A 15,305-nucleotide genomic window follows, 5' to 3' on the forward strand; every position below is an offset into this window, starting at 1 on the left:
GTACGACAAATCAGCTCAATTTTTCATCATTCTGAGCCTCACATCCACCAATCCATCTACTAACCAGGAAACCCAGGAAACACATACCCAAACAGACTCTTTATAAATAATGGTTAAATAATTTGATTATATACAAGGATTATATGGTATTACAAAGACGAAAAAAGTCTCTTCTTAAGCCTGGTAGACTGGCAGATATAGGTTCTGTGAAAGTACTTATCGTAATACATTCTACCTGACGAAACGCTGTCACTTGGAGTAGGAACTTTATGAGCAAGTACAAACTAGTCTGAAACTAGTAGAAATTGATTTTTTTTATTACTGTCTTCTTTTTAAATCTGTCATTTCTAAGTAAGTCTGTGTGAACTTCTAACGAGAGGCCAGACAGTACAGTTCACCAGTACTGTAATTTTAGAAAGATTAAAGAAGTTTTCAAATTTTTCCAAGTATGTAAACATTTAAATGATAATTTATTTTACTTTGCAAGTTGTTGGCCTACATTTTCCCACCTTAATTTATATGATAGTCATTGGCATATATTTATTTAAGTTATATATGTATTATATATATTATATATATATTTGTCATTTCTAAAATCTATAGAGATGCTGACTTATTCATATTTACGTTAAAAATATTTGTTTCTTATTTAAGATCATAATAAGAAATAAGACTTCTAAATTGATCATTATTGGTAATGCGTTGCGTCAATGATAAAAATTATGTTTAAGTATTTGGAAGAAGAAAATTTCAGGATCTTATAAATTTTATTTTGTTTTCAAAGTTTTTCCCACTATTAGATTTATTTTTTCAGTCAAAACTTTAATTTTAAATAGAAATGTTTAAAGTCAACCTAAGATATCGCAGTGGATAATTTTTGTTTTTAAATCCGATTTTTTATTATCATGTTTTGTACGTTCAGAAGGTATATGTACTTTAATTTTTTAAATAATTGATTTTTTAAATATTTTTTAATGTACTATCCTCATCATTAAAAATTCGATATATTCTTCTCCTTAACACTATCCAAAAGAGATGTCTTAAAGAGTCTCATGCCTTGTCTTGTAAGGTTGATGGCACGGGTCCATAGAGTCTGCTAAGTGTCTTTGCATTGCATGGTCTAAGATGCTGAAAAATAGTTTGATTCTGCAGTATTAATGTAGAGGTCCGAACCAATGGTCAAGCGGTGTGTCAACTTAATTCAAACTCAATTATTATCTAGTTAAAAAATATAAAGTTTGCTTACTGATTTTTAATTGAAATTAACTACATTCCATAATAATGTTGCATCGATCTTTCGTACACTAAGAACCTTCATACAATTGTAGACCAATCTAAAAAGTATAAATTCAAATACTTTTTTTTCCATTAACTGCTTTGATGGATGTCAAAAGATATAACTAGTTATAAATATAACTAGCTTTGAACATATGTGTTGTTTTGAATTAAATTGTGTTATTTTTTCATTTGAATTATAAATACATTTTTTGTGTGGTTCTCCCAGGATTGTAACAACATGTGTTTTAGTTTAACCAATAATTTCATATTGTCCCCATTGACTACATATTGTGCAGTGAACCGTTTAAGTAGGTCAGAGATGCTTTAAAAATACTTTCTTAGTCTGGGCCGTCAGCGAAAATTCAGTTGTTTTGTAAACAAAGAATTACTTTTTTGGCCAGCAAAAACTACTAAATGAAAGTGAGAAACAATGATTACTCTTATAATCCAAAGCTTTTATTTTTTAAAAAAATTGCTTATTACTGTCATTTATTTAAAAATATCAGGGTTTAGCTGCCTTTCTGTAATATAAAACAAAATAATTAATTAGTACAAATTGGTTAACTTATTGGTTAATTTTTGGATTGGTTCGCGTTTGTCATCTACTATGAACAATTATGCAACATTTAAACTTGACCCGAGAATCGGTAGTGGTAGACAAACGTGTCGAAACGTAAAAAAGATTTACTCCATATATAACTCTCATTATGTAGCATTTATTCCCCTTATTTCGATATCTAATAAATTAATTAATCACCAATAATTAATTAACTATTTTTAAAAAATTATTGTCTTGTCAGGCTACAATGAACAATTGTGCAAAATTTCAACTTAATCCGAGAATGAGAAACGGGAGAAAAATATGTCATGACTTTTTTTCCAGACGGACAAACAGACAGACACAAAGACAAAGTTTGAAAAAAACGAAGCAACAAACAAAAGAGCTGAAGAAAAAAAAAATGATTTTGCAGTTCTAAAAAAAACAAAAGTGCGCATAAATTATCACATAACTTTAAAAAAATTGGATCAACAACTTTTCTTTATTCAGTGCACCAACCAAAAAATCTTGTCTTTTATAGGATGTTTTCATACATGGTGGAACAACTATAAATAGCAACGTTATTAGTGTATCCGGTGTACAAAATAAAAGGGAGTATTGATAAGCGATTTTTTTTTCTTTTTAGTACCGCATAATCAAATACCTTTTTGTAAAATCACTAACTTTAGAAATCCTCCAGGATAGAAGGCTTAAAAGAAAAGTAGCAAATATACATAAGACACTGAACCGTAATCTTTTAATACAAAAACAAAAACCTAATTTAATACTCCTCGTTTCATATGCTATGACAAATTTACACAAATGCTCCTTCTTCCCTTATGCCTAGAGCTATTTGTACGTGGAGTGGGTTGCCTTAGCCAGCCAGGAAAACCAATGACTTGGCAGAATTAAGTCATTAAATTGGTTAACATGCATAACTAGATGCATTATTCGTAGGAGGTAATAATCTTCTTTTTTGAAAAAAACGTCTTTATTTTACAAGATAAGATAAGATATTTCTAGTTCTTCCAATATTTAGTAGAAATAAAACAAGACGTAATGGAGACAGCATTAGACTTTAACAGTGGCACAACTTAAAACTTATTTAAAAGCAAATGGCAAGTAGGTAGTGGTTATAAAGCTGGGCTGACACGAAGATGAAAAGGGTCCAAACGAAAACCTCTTAGGTATGTAAAGGTTGGTTTTAATGTTGTCGATAAATTAGAAATAATTAGAGCTAGATCTAAACCATATAGATCATGTCTTATCATTTTCACAAGTAGAAAAAAAAATTCAACAATTGATATTGTTTTGCTACACTAAAAAACACTGATCTCTAATTATACATAAAACTAATCTGAATAAAGCGCCCTTTCATCGAAAAAACTAGATCAAGAGATTTATCATCAAGTTATTACAAATTATAATATGAGTTAAGTTTCATATTATTTTCGGGGTTATTAAATATTTATTTAACACCCGGATATTATTGTGCATTACACCAACATAGATAAGGTTGCGTGTCAATGTGTTATGCGCCAGGAGGCCCACTGACTCCGACTTCAGCCTGCTTTTCTTTCTGGGTGTGCTCCCATAGCCTTTGATCATCCAAGATCATCTGCAAGGCAGCAGGTGTTTATTTTTCGGAGTTTTCTCTCCTAGATGAACTGCTACCCCTAGCTAACGAGTTTCATCTACCCGGGTTTAGAGTTAGAGCGCCCTTTACTCGCTTTTGCAATCATTTCCCTGGATTTCTGAGATGTTTTTAGTAAATATTCTAATCACTGGAATACTTCACCTCATCCTCCATGACTGCAAACCAGTTGGTCCGCGACTGTTTATTTGCTATTCACAGCTAACCCTTATATCTAAGGGTCTTTCCCCTATCCACCACCTGGGGACGCGCTTGGTAGAAGGTGGTAGCTCCCCCAAGATATATATATATATATATATACATTAAAAACCTCAGAACAGCACTTACAAACTCAACAACAACAGCAAAAAAACTGTAATTCAATGCATACCAGCTCATATAGAACTAGAAGGAAATGAGAAGGCTGACACACTCGCCAAGAGTGGGAGAACTAACACACTAATAAACTCTGCACTCTATCCAGAAGAATTGAGAAATTAATAGTAAATAAAATTAATGAGAAATGGACGAGCTCTCATCCATATCACAAGAAAGATGACGCTTACTATAAGCTATCCCGACAAGACCAATGTCTAATCTTTCGACTCAGGACCGGACACAACCGAATGCGACAACACATGTACCGGAAGCTCAAAATTGAAACCAGTGAAATCTGCCCATGTGGAGCATCACCAGAGAATGCAGACCACGTCCTCCAAAACTGCTCTCTATACCAAGAGGCCCGTATAAGATATTGGCCCCAAATCACCCCAATAGAAAGGAAACTATATGGAGAGCTCCCTGATTTGGAAACCACTGCGCAGTTCATCTCATGTATTGGTCTACTCATCTGAACACACCAACATAACAATGAGAACGAAGAAGAAGAAGAAGATTGTGCATTACAGACCTAGAACTATAGGTTGGAGAATTTATGAAAAATTCACAAATAATTTAACTTTTTTTTCTTTTTCATTTACCTATAATGTTTTTTTTTTAAATAGCTAACGTCTATCAAAAAATGGTACGCCCCAGCTCATCCGTAAATCAATGAAGCCGAGTATTGTAATAGTAGATTTAAATTATTTAAAATTATTGGCTTCTCTAACTAATTTAGTATATAATTTGAAACGCTTTTTTTTCATTAAAAGATTTATTTTTCGATTGTGAATAATCATTTTATTTTCCAGATTAGGACTATGTCAAACGGAATTCCTGGCTTGCACCGTATAGGTGTAGCTTTACTTGTTATTGGAGAAATTTTACATATAGTGGGACTGGCCACTCCGAACTGGACAAATTTTTCAACTCCATACGGAACGTCTTCAACTGGTCTCTGGAAGATGTGCTCCACATTGGGCTTATGTGTTGATATCCCATCAAATATTAAAAGTGGTAATTTAATTTATAACATTCAGTTTATCCTACTAGAACTTTGGGACCGCAAAAGTATAGAAAGAAGAGACAAGCTTATATCAGGACCCATTCAGTTCATAAGTTTCCAGCTTTATATTAAATCCAGTTATGTGAATCTATTATTTAATTTGAATTATAAAGTGTATTACTGTTATTTCTTGATATATAGTGTGTTCTCAAACTTTTCAAGATTCTACTTGATAAATATTACTGCCGTTAGATAGCTCTGTATACAAGGATGTCCGGCGTACAATTTGATATTGGGTCATTCGATTTGATTTCTGATAATACGAAGGTGCATTCACCATCTAAAACATTTGTACCCTTGTGACCTTTGACACATTATTATTACGCTCGTTTATTAATCAACAGACATCCCAAATTAATGATAGTGGGAAATAATTTAGAATGATGCCTAGATAAAGCAACTATGCAGAGGCGTAGTAAGCAAAACGTGCGCCCGGGCAAGAAACCTTATTGACACCCCCACTCCGTTCCTACCGCGGATGTGCATTACATAGAAATATAGGCTTATAAATAGTATTTAATAATAATATAATACAAATAACCTTATTATGCATTATCTAACTTAAATATCTACAATACTTTATTTCTTTTGGCGCCTCTCTGCTTGTGACGCCCCCTCTTGCCCCCTTTCACCACGCCTATGTCTATGTCTTCTATTAGAGTATGTGTTTTGTCAACTTAAAGTCTCATCTTTGGTTTCTTATCCTATAGAGTCATCGTTCAGTAGTTGTCTCCCTTCGTGCGTCATCTAAACTTTATTACTCCTACAGACGGTGACGTGTAATTTATGCTACTGTAAATGTTGGCTGTGGATTCTTTCCACCTAAACTTGATCAACTGAAAAAAAAAAGTAAAAACTTATCTTGTTGAATGTATGATAGTTGGAAGGATAGGGTAAGAGTGTAATAGGGTAGGAAGGATAGGGTAAGAGGAGCTAAATCAATAATTACATTATCATTAGTACAATGTGAAGGAGATATTTATAGTCTCCCCTGTTAAGACTGTTAAACAGACCACAGTTTTTTTTCGGCCTGGCTGTCCCACTTCAGATTGCTAATATATAGATCATTTAGATCTGGCATTTTTATTTCCGTTAGGCATTTTGTCAGGCCGTTTTAGACAACTGGGACTTGACTCACTTTTGACACCATTTGTAATATTTAGAATGTTAAGCATTGTAGTGAATTGATTACTATACATGCCTGTGTGAGGAACACACCAATCAAGTATTTTATTTTTATTGGTTGAAAAAGTAAAGAAACGTGGACATATATACTAATAAGGCCGATAATTCAGTCGAGATAAGTAGAAAAAGTAGGTCAAACAAATATTACTTTGTGAGTTATTATTGAAAATAAAATACAACAAATATTGCATTTGTTATCTGTAAATTGAAGCACATATTATTTAGAAACCAATAGAATTTCCTTTAACCGAATCTATCTATCTATCTATCTATCTATCAATCTATCTATCTATCTATCTATCTATCTATCTCTATCTATCTATCTATCTATCTATCTATCTATCTATCTATCTATCTATCTATCTATCTATCTCATTTATATCTATTTAACCTTCCTACCAACCTACCTATCTACATAATCTACCTAACCTAGCTTACCTACTAATCTACTTACCTACCTACCTAAGCTACATCCCTCAAATAGTATATTACTTTAATTAGCCTGAGATCATAACAATACAACATGTTTCTTATAAAATATTACGGGACTATTATATATTGTACATCTACAAATGAGTGCAGTAGAGAGGTGTAATTATAAGATATTTTACGGTTTTAGATAAAAACATGTAACATAGACAAGAATTTAGACAAAAAATGTCACCTTTACGAATCTGATGGAGGTCTATAATTTTTTTTCTCTTGTATACTTCAATGATGTAAGGATGAGTCTTTGTACACAAGACGGTGAGCAGTATGCTCATGAAGATTTATGTATTTTTTCAACTCGTTACTGATTACAACTAAACATATGAGCCGAGTGCGGAAATACCCTCTTATAGCTGGTTAAAAATAGTGACATTTAATTTTAAAAAGATTATACTTGAAAAATTCTAACGATCAAACTAGAGTTTTCATTGAATTGTCAATTAGCTACAAGATTGACCCTAAAGATACACAGAAATTTTCCATTTTAGTTTTAGAAAAATAGTTAATCTTTTCGAAATCTCTGTCCGCCCACTTAATATAAGTAAGCAAGCTAATAAAAGAAATAGTACTAAATAGATAACGTTTAAATTTGTGTATACTAGAAAAAAGTTCTTACTGAAATTAATATTGGAGATGAAACAAGCTCACCTTCCATCATCTTCCATCCAGCAAGCTAATCAGGGGCAGCTCTGCAAGGACTTTCAGGTGGTCCTGCGTTCGGAGCTTCAGAAATTATTTCGCCTGGAGTCTACATTAGTTGTTTTTTTTATAGTAAGAAGAGGACATGTTCAAACATATCTACTGACAAATGGGTGGGCTGGCTGACAATAAAAACTAAAATAAAGTTCAAATTTTAGCACATTATTCATCATGGTAAGACAAGAAGTGGCAGGCCTAATTAATTCTAATAAATAAGGAGGTAGCATTGGCCAATATAATTAATTTAGGGGACATTTAAAGTAACTTAGCAAACTGTTTTAGGCCGGATCGTCCTAAAATCATCTTTGCGTTAATCAAGACATCTTGAAAAAAAATAAAATACCTAACATAACGATGTCTGGAAAATTTCTACCATTTCGACACATGAAATTAGTAAAGAATTAAATTAGCGGAGACGTTTTGAATTGATTTCCCGACAATGTTTTGAGTGGATATTTTTCCATAAGCCTGTAGCGAAATCAGTCTATATTTTGAAAGGTCTTTATTACAATAAATAAAACGACGTCTCTTACATAAAAAAAATATTGCAGTTATGTCATTTAAGTTGATTAATATCTCAACATGAATGGACCATTACAATGAAATTTATTTTGGCCCTTAAAAAAAAAAACCCGCATGAACGCCCTGACCGCACTCCCCCGTGGTGTAGGCTGTCCAGGCCTGAGCATCTGACCGCACTCCCCGTGGTGTAGGCTGTCCAGGCCTGAGCAAGCTATTAAATTTGATGAGCCTATCTGTCTTGTAGTTAATGATGCCTGCCTGACTTCGACAGATTACTCTGGAGTAGTCTGGGCTTCTTGTACGGGTGTTTTCAATGCGACTAACCACTAAGACAAAAGACTCACACAAAGTTAACAAGTGAAGAAGCCAAGTCTAAAACTGTTAAACAATTCATATGATGGTTTTAATTTTAATACAGCAAAAAGGCCACAGACGAGACTCTGTCGATAAATACGCCTTACCCCTATGAAATCTATTACCTACTACTTTTATGTCTCTAGGTAGCCTCTAACACAAGCAAGTCATAACGTGACTATTCGCGTTCAAAGTCCGTCAATTATGGTGCTTCTCTACAAAAACTAATAATACTAACTCTCTAACAATAGTACACTGCAGGACAGGCCACTGTCTTGTTGGCTCTTATTTCTCATGGCTAATGCTAAATTTTGATCTAAGATCCCCCGTTGAAGGGAAGAAGAGGAAACCGTTTTTGACTGCCCAGACATGCTAATCTCAGACTCTAAAGGTCTGGGAAACTAAATTTCTCGACCTGTATAGGCTTTTGCAAGAGAGGATTTGAGCCTCTCAAGCCCTCACTCAAATGGAGTTTAATGATGATGATGATGATGAGTTTCATGTTTTTTTAGTTCTGTCAAAACATTTTTCTTTGTGTAACCTACAGATGCAATGAACGTTGTTGATGCCTTTACAATACTGTGCACGCTGGCTGGGGCCGGAACTTTAGCCCTTGCCTGCTGGAATTTAATTCTGCGCATTCGGGAAAAAGAGGAAAAACAATGGATAAGGTCAATCTTGAAAGTTGGAATATTTGCACGTAAGTTGCACTGTTTTTTTTTTTTAATTATTAGAAAGTTCAGCCTAAAAATTGAATAAAATGTAAAGTACCATTCGAGCCTTAGCGATATACATGGCGATGATGAAAAGGTTATCTGTTTATGTGGCACTCGGTTAGCGAGATTGTCATGTGGCCAGCACAACGACCAACCGCCTTTACTTTTCCCAAACTAATGTCATGTACCCGGGTTTGCTGCCCTGCCTCATCAAGGCGCCCGGGAGGAAACGGTCGTATTAAGGGGACGACTAGGCCAAATGGGATGCGCAACAAGGCTCCCGTGGGAGTGCCTAAGAGCGTACGAGAGTACGCAAAGACCTGTCAATATCATGGCGCCGTCCCTCAAGGGTCCATTTCATAAATGGCGTGATCCGCACGGTTAGCCTGGTACAGCATACGAATACGACGGGGGAATCAAGTGGGTCGGCTTCGGCCGGACTCTAGCCAGCGATTCCGGAATTTCCGTGTCCATTGGAAGTGAACGCATTAAAAACTTTAGTTTAACCCCGAGTCTCACCCACCGTCGGACAGGGTGGCGGGTCGGGGGAACCCGCAATCCCCCAATTCAGGCTGATGAAAGGGAGCATTTGTTCGCTTTTGCTGGCCTTGGTGTTCCAAGTACGATGTACAACAACAGTAATGACTCTTTAAGGTGGTACTCATTAGTATTAGAGTAAAAAGTATTCTCCAGGATTTGAACCCAGAATTCCCTGTTAGGAAACTAAGGGCTTAACAGGTTCAGCCATCGCGCATCCTTAAAAGGGTAATACTTACCTCAAATAGATAAAGATTTACTACTGCACCGGTGAACAAAAAAAAAAAAAAACCTCATGTAAAGAAAACCATGCTTGAACAAAGTAAAAGAAAAAAATTACTTTGGCTACGAGATCTTCAACAACTTTTAGACGAACAAAGAACACAAACAACACAAGGTATGCCTTAGTAATCGAAGCTGTCCAATTGTGTTGTTGACTATAGAGGCAGAACTGAAATGACCATTCAATGTTGACATGTGCGGGAATTTGGGAAGGGTGTGAATTAATATACAAAAAAGGGTGGGAGGTCTTCACAGTCTCATTTTATATTATGTAAATATAAGTTGTGTTGATTCCGTAGGGACGAATGTTACCTGCAAAAAGAAAAAAAAAGTTTGTTGTTTCACTTTAGATAAGTTTTTTTTTTTTACAAAGCTTATATCAACTGACTCTGTCTGTCTAGTAAAAAGTTTCTACACCTTATTTCTCCCACACAAAACCTCGGATCAAGCTGAAATTTTTGCACAAATAATAAAACAAAACTAAAATAAGCCGCCTGCGGACAACGGCTTTGTCTGAACGAGATGCTGGAAAATATACATGTCGTCTGCATAGTCAAGTGAAACTTTGCACTCATCCTTAATCTTCGGAATCAAAGACATTGTCATTTTTATTGTTATCGTTACTAGAAAAAGACATAACGTAATATTACAGTTTATTAACGACAACGGGTTGAATCAAAGTACCACACCGTTAACTAGATACAATCACTTTGAAGTTTTGGGCTCAGTCCTATCACTTTTATTCTGCTTTCATTGATATCTTATTCTGTAGGCACGTTATAATTTATTCAAAAGCTGTTTATAGTAGAAGTATCTTACGATACGTCTTTTTACAAATTTTATATCAACTCACCCCGTTTGTCTTTCTGTCTGTTGGGTAAAAAGTTTGAATACGTTTTTTTCTCCCAATTCCCAATTTCGGATCAAGTTAAAAATTCTGCATAATTATTAAAACACACGCAATACAGGAATCAATAAAAAAAATATCCAGTTAGTTAGTCATTTAGTACTTTGTTTCCCAAATTTTTTAACCTATTTGTACCGCTTCTAGAATTTTCACACAGGCCCCAGTGAATTTATTTTAATAACAATACCATTTTTAGGTAAACTTACGAAGAATACTAATGAACAAAAAAAAGTGAATGAAAAAAAATGTACGTTGTATTCTAAATGACATTGATATTGAGCAGTGAGAACACTAGCGGATCCAGAACTTTGGAGTGGGGGGGGGGCGATTTTTTTCCAAACCCTAACCCTAACGCCCAGTAAACCCTAACCCTACGCATAAACGTGCATACAGCGCGCACACACACACACACACACACACACACATATATGTATATATATATATATATATATATGAGAATAAAAAAAGCAGCATTTCTCAACCTTCGGCGAAAAACAAAACAACTGGGGCAGCGCTATAAGGTTCTCTGGTGAAGTTCGGGGCGAAGCCCCGACGCCATAAGCGTTTTCTTGCTTTTTTCCCTGCAGAAACGCATTCTCCTGACAAGTACAGCTCATTATTCATCAATGGAGTTCGGGGCGAAGCCCCGACGCCAAAAGCGTTTTCTTGCTTTTTTCACTGCAGAAACGCATTCTCCTGACAAGTACAGCTCATTATTCATCAATGGAGTACGGGGCGAAGCCCCGACGCCAAAAGCGTTTTCTTACATTCTTCTCTGCAGAAACGCATTCTCCTGACATCTACAACTCATTACCCATAAATTAAGTTCGGGGCGAAGCCCCGACGCCAAAAGCGTTTTCTTGCATTCTTCACTGCAGAAACGCATTCTCCTGACCTGAAGCTCATTATTCATACTATTAAAAAACGACCTTTCGAATAATGTTGTACTTGAAAAATATTCTAATTTGAATTTATAGGACCTTAATACATTGCAAATAAAACCGATTTGTTCCTTGAAAAGATAGGATACCCCACGTATTTAGATTTTTGCTTTGAGGATCGCCGCCGAAAAAAAACTTATTCGATAAATAGTATTCAAGAACACTCCAGTGTAAATTGTGAGTTATAGTCCCAAATTTATTTAGCTAGAAAAATATCAGATTGAGTAAAGGTTTGGAAAAGGTGACTATGAAAATGTTATTTGAGTTTAGAACTCATCTCAATCATGACTCTTATACTGAAAAATTTCGTTTGAATTCTAACTTTTCCAATGCAAAGTTTTTCTTAAAATACTTATGATAACTTCATGTGAAATTACAAAAACTCTGTCTGGAAATGGGAATGGCGGTAGAGTGAAAACGATTAATCCTCGCTCCTTTAATAATTTCTGCTAAAGATTGCATTTGGCATTAAAGAATAGGTATGGGGCGACTCGATATAAGAATTTTATTTATAGTATATATAATATAATATATATTAGTGACAGATTTTTTTAATTTTGTAAATTCTTAACTATAATACAAAAAGAAAAAGTATTGATTTGTCCGATGGGGGAAATGCGATTGCATGTATCGCCCCTCCCACCTGGTACAACCCTTTTTCATTTAAATTTACTAATGATACAATTTGAGATTAGAGTGTGGTACGATATATTTACAATGGGTCACATATCAATACGTAGTTTATATTATATAGATATTCAACTAATTTTATTTACAAACTATGATTCTCCACAAAAATAGGACCGCCCCCCAGCACTCAGAGGGCTAGAGTGGGGAGGGCAGTACATGCAATCGCCCCCCCCCCTCCCACCCTCACCCCACCGAATCGGCCAAAATACTAGAAAGGGAGCGACATAATATAAAATTTATATATTAATTCAACTAATTTTGTTCACAAACTATGATTTCTCCATAAAAACGGACCGCCCCCCCCCACTCAAAGGGTTTAGGTGGGAAGGGCAGAAGAAGTATTCGTCCCCCCCCCCACCAATAGGGAAACAGGGAACGACATAATATAAAGATCGGTTAAAATATCAATAACAAGTTACAAGAATATAGATATTTAATTGATTTGTTAGCAGGCAGTGATTTCTACCAATAAATTGGACCGCCCCCCCCCACTCGAAAGTGTAGGGGGGGGCGGGATTGATACCATCGCCCCCTCCCGACCTCACCAAATCGGCCAACATACTAGAAGGGGGGGGCGAAATAATGTAAAATAGGTTGAAATATAAATAATTAGTATATATTTTTAACATAAGTAATAAATTCGTATACAAATTGTGTGAATCCTATACTAAAGTTCGTCCGCCCCCCCCCGCCGAGTGGGGGAGGGGGGGGGGCGATCGCCCCTACCGCCCCCCCCCTGGATCCGCCAGTGAGTGAGAAGGATGATATTGTGTTTCAATGACAAATCATCATAATTTGATTCCCTGGTTGTTAATTTTTATCTCAAAAGAGATTGTTTAGAGAAGGCATTTATCAATACATAATAAGTGGGTATTTCATGAAATCAGCATAGTTAATGAGGTGCAATTCGTACCATCTTTAAACTTTTTCGGTACGCCTGGGGGTAAGCGTAGCCTAATCTGGGGAACACTTCTTTAGTAGTAATTAAATAATACTAGTAGACCGGCGGCGTACCATACGCCGCTATTTTGCAGGACCGGCCTTAGGCCACTGCAATCTATGTGAAAGCAGTGGGCTCACACTTTAATAGGACCCGCCCATTCATAGTAACCATGCTAATTCTAGGTGTATAAATTATTAATTTAAACCATTTTACAAAACTTATAATAGAATTCCTGCTGCCTCCGTCGATTTACCAGGAGCTCCTGGAAATCTCCTAAAATAGCAAAATATACGAAAAAAGTCCTGGAAATAGAAGGAAATTATTAAAATCTTTAGAAAAGTCATACAAATCTCTTGAAATATATAAACAAAAATTTTCATTTTGGAGTGTCATTCAATATGGAAAACGCCAATCTTACGCGCGATAAAAAAATACCGGCATTATGCATTAGCCATAATTGTGGAATTTGGTGAAAGAAAGCTTTTCGCGCCTTAAACTAATGAAGAATTACTTGAGGTCAACGATTGTCGTTGATTGATTCAAACATTTGCAAATTCTAGCTATTGAGCGTGAACTATTTAGGAAACAGAATTCTTATGATATACTGCATGACTTCGCAACACACAAGGCTCGTGTAGTAATTTTGTGCATAGTAAAGAATAAATAAAAAATGCAAAGATAAATATATTTTCTAATACAAACTCTTAATTTTCACTTATTATTCATAACTCTACCCAAACTGGGCCCCGCAAAACCCGTTTCACATTGGGCCCACAATGGTTAAGTTCGGTCCTGCTTTTTAGTGACGGGTGAATACAGAGTAGATTACTTGTTCTCTTTATTTAATGACGGGTGAATACTACTTGTTCTACCCCCACCCTTTTTTTTTCGCCTCTAAAATTAAGTGGGGTAACTCTAGTCCGTCTGACTTGCAGAAATAAAAAGAGTGATCTTTCCATTTTTTGGTGTTCAAACTCTTGTGCCATGAAGAAAATTATATATATATATATATATATATATATATATATAAGGTTTTATATAACAAAAAGGAAGCTAAACCCTATAATTTTTTATATAAATGGCAGCAATTTTCCATTAGATAACCCTATGTTTTAAAAGTATTTTTTTTCTTCTGTTGCTTGTTAGTTATACTTTGGTCTAGCATGACTTCACTGGTTCTAATTCTCTTTCAGTTGTGAGTGCTGTTATCAGCGGCTGTGTGTATCTTATCATTGTTTACCCAAAGTTGAGGACCGATGTCTTTACAACTTCAGCTATCGGATACTCCTTCATCTTGAGTGCTGTTGGTGGAGGCGTCATATGTGCAGGCAGCGTGGTGTTTTACGTAGCATGTGGGAGAAATCCTAGTTATTAAGATAAAATTACTTAATTAAACGTTTTGTTCTTTTTGTTTCTTTAAATAAAGGATTGGTTGACTTAGTTTAATATCAAAAGTATTTACTGAGACAACTGTGTATTTAATATTCATTTAAAAATAATTCTGTTTCAATAAACAAAGATTGTCGCAGAAAAAGAAACTTATTTAATTATCTAGTACCGCCATTTTAACCAGGAGATAGCTATAACTTGCTTCTTTTTTTTCTTTGTAGTGCACTCTCTCTCTCACTCTCACACTATTTCTTTCTTACTCTCTCGCACTCTTTCTCTCTTCTCCTTTTTTAAATCTATCTATCTGTCTGTCTATCTATCTATCTATCTATCTATCTATCTATCTATCTATCTATCTATCTATCTATCTATCTATCTATCTATCTATCTATCTATCTATCTATCTATCTATCTATCTCTCTGTCTGTCTCTCTGTCTGTCTCTCTGTCTGTCTATCTATCTATCTATCTATCTATCTATCTATCTATCTATCTATCTATCTATCTATCTATCTATCTATTTATCTATCCTTCTGTCTGTCTATCTATCTATCTATCTATCTATCTATCTATCTATATCTAATGTTTTTTTTTTCTGTAACTGTTTATTTGTCTATCTACACTAACGTAACTTATGTTACACCTGCAACATTAACAGGCAGTCATTATTTGGTAACAATCCTTCTCTTACCTCCTCTCAACCACTACCTGCCAAAAATGCCTCCAGGGAATGAAATCCTTGACATCTCACACTGCTTG

The 15,305-nt window shown here is 35.1% G+C and overlaps 1 protein-coding gene across 1 annotated transcript; it reads left to right on the forward strand.

The window, feature by feature from the left end:
- The first annotated feature begins 351 nt into the window (after positions 1-351).
- LOC129923461 (uncharacterized) lies at positions 352-14,649 on the forward strand. The gene is made up of 4 exons (XM_056014435.1): positions 352-446; positions 4,640-4,844; positions 8,690-8,842; positions 14,352-14,649. Exons 2-4 carry the CDS (start codon positions 4,649-4,651, stop codon positions 14,531-14,533), a joined length of 531 nt encoding a protein of 176 aa, XP_055870410.1. The 5' UTR covers positions 352-446; positions 4,640-4,648; the 3' UTR covers positions 14,534-14,649.
- The last annotated feature ends 656 nt before the right edge of the window (positions 14,650-15,305 follow it).

The sequence above is a fragment of the Biomphalaria glabrata genome, chromosome 16 (genome assembly GCF_947242115.1).
Source record: "Biomphalaria glabrata chromosome 16, xgBioGlab47.1, whole genome shotgun sequence".
NCBI lineage: Eukaryota > Metazoa > Mollusca > Gastropoda > Planorbidae > Biomphalaria > Biomphalaria glabrata.

Excerpts from the sequence above, each read along its gene's own strand:
- LOC129923461 (XM_056014435.1), top strand. The coding sequence starts at position 4,649 with ATGTCAAACGGAATTCCTGGCTTGCACCGTATAGGTGTAGCTTTACTT. Across the intron at positions 4,845-8,689 it reads CCCATCAAATATTAAAAGTG|ATGCAATGAACGTTGTTGAT; the intron begins GTAATTTAATTT and ends TGTAACCTACAG. Across the intron at positions 8,843-14,351 it reads GAAAGTTGGAATATTTGCAC|TTGTGAGTGCTGTTATCAGC; the intron begins GTAAGTTGCACT and ends ATTCTCTTTCAG.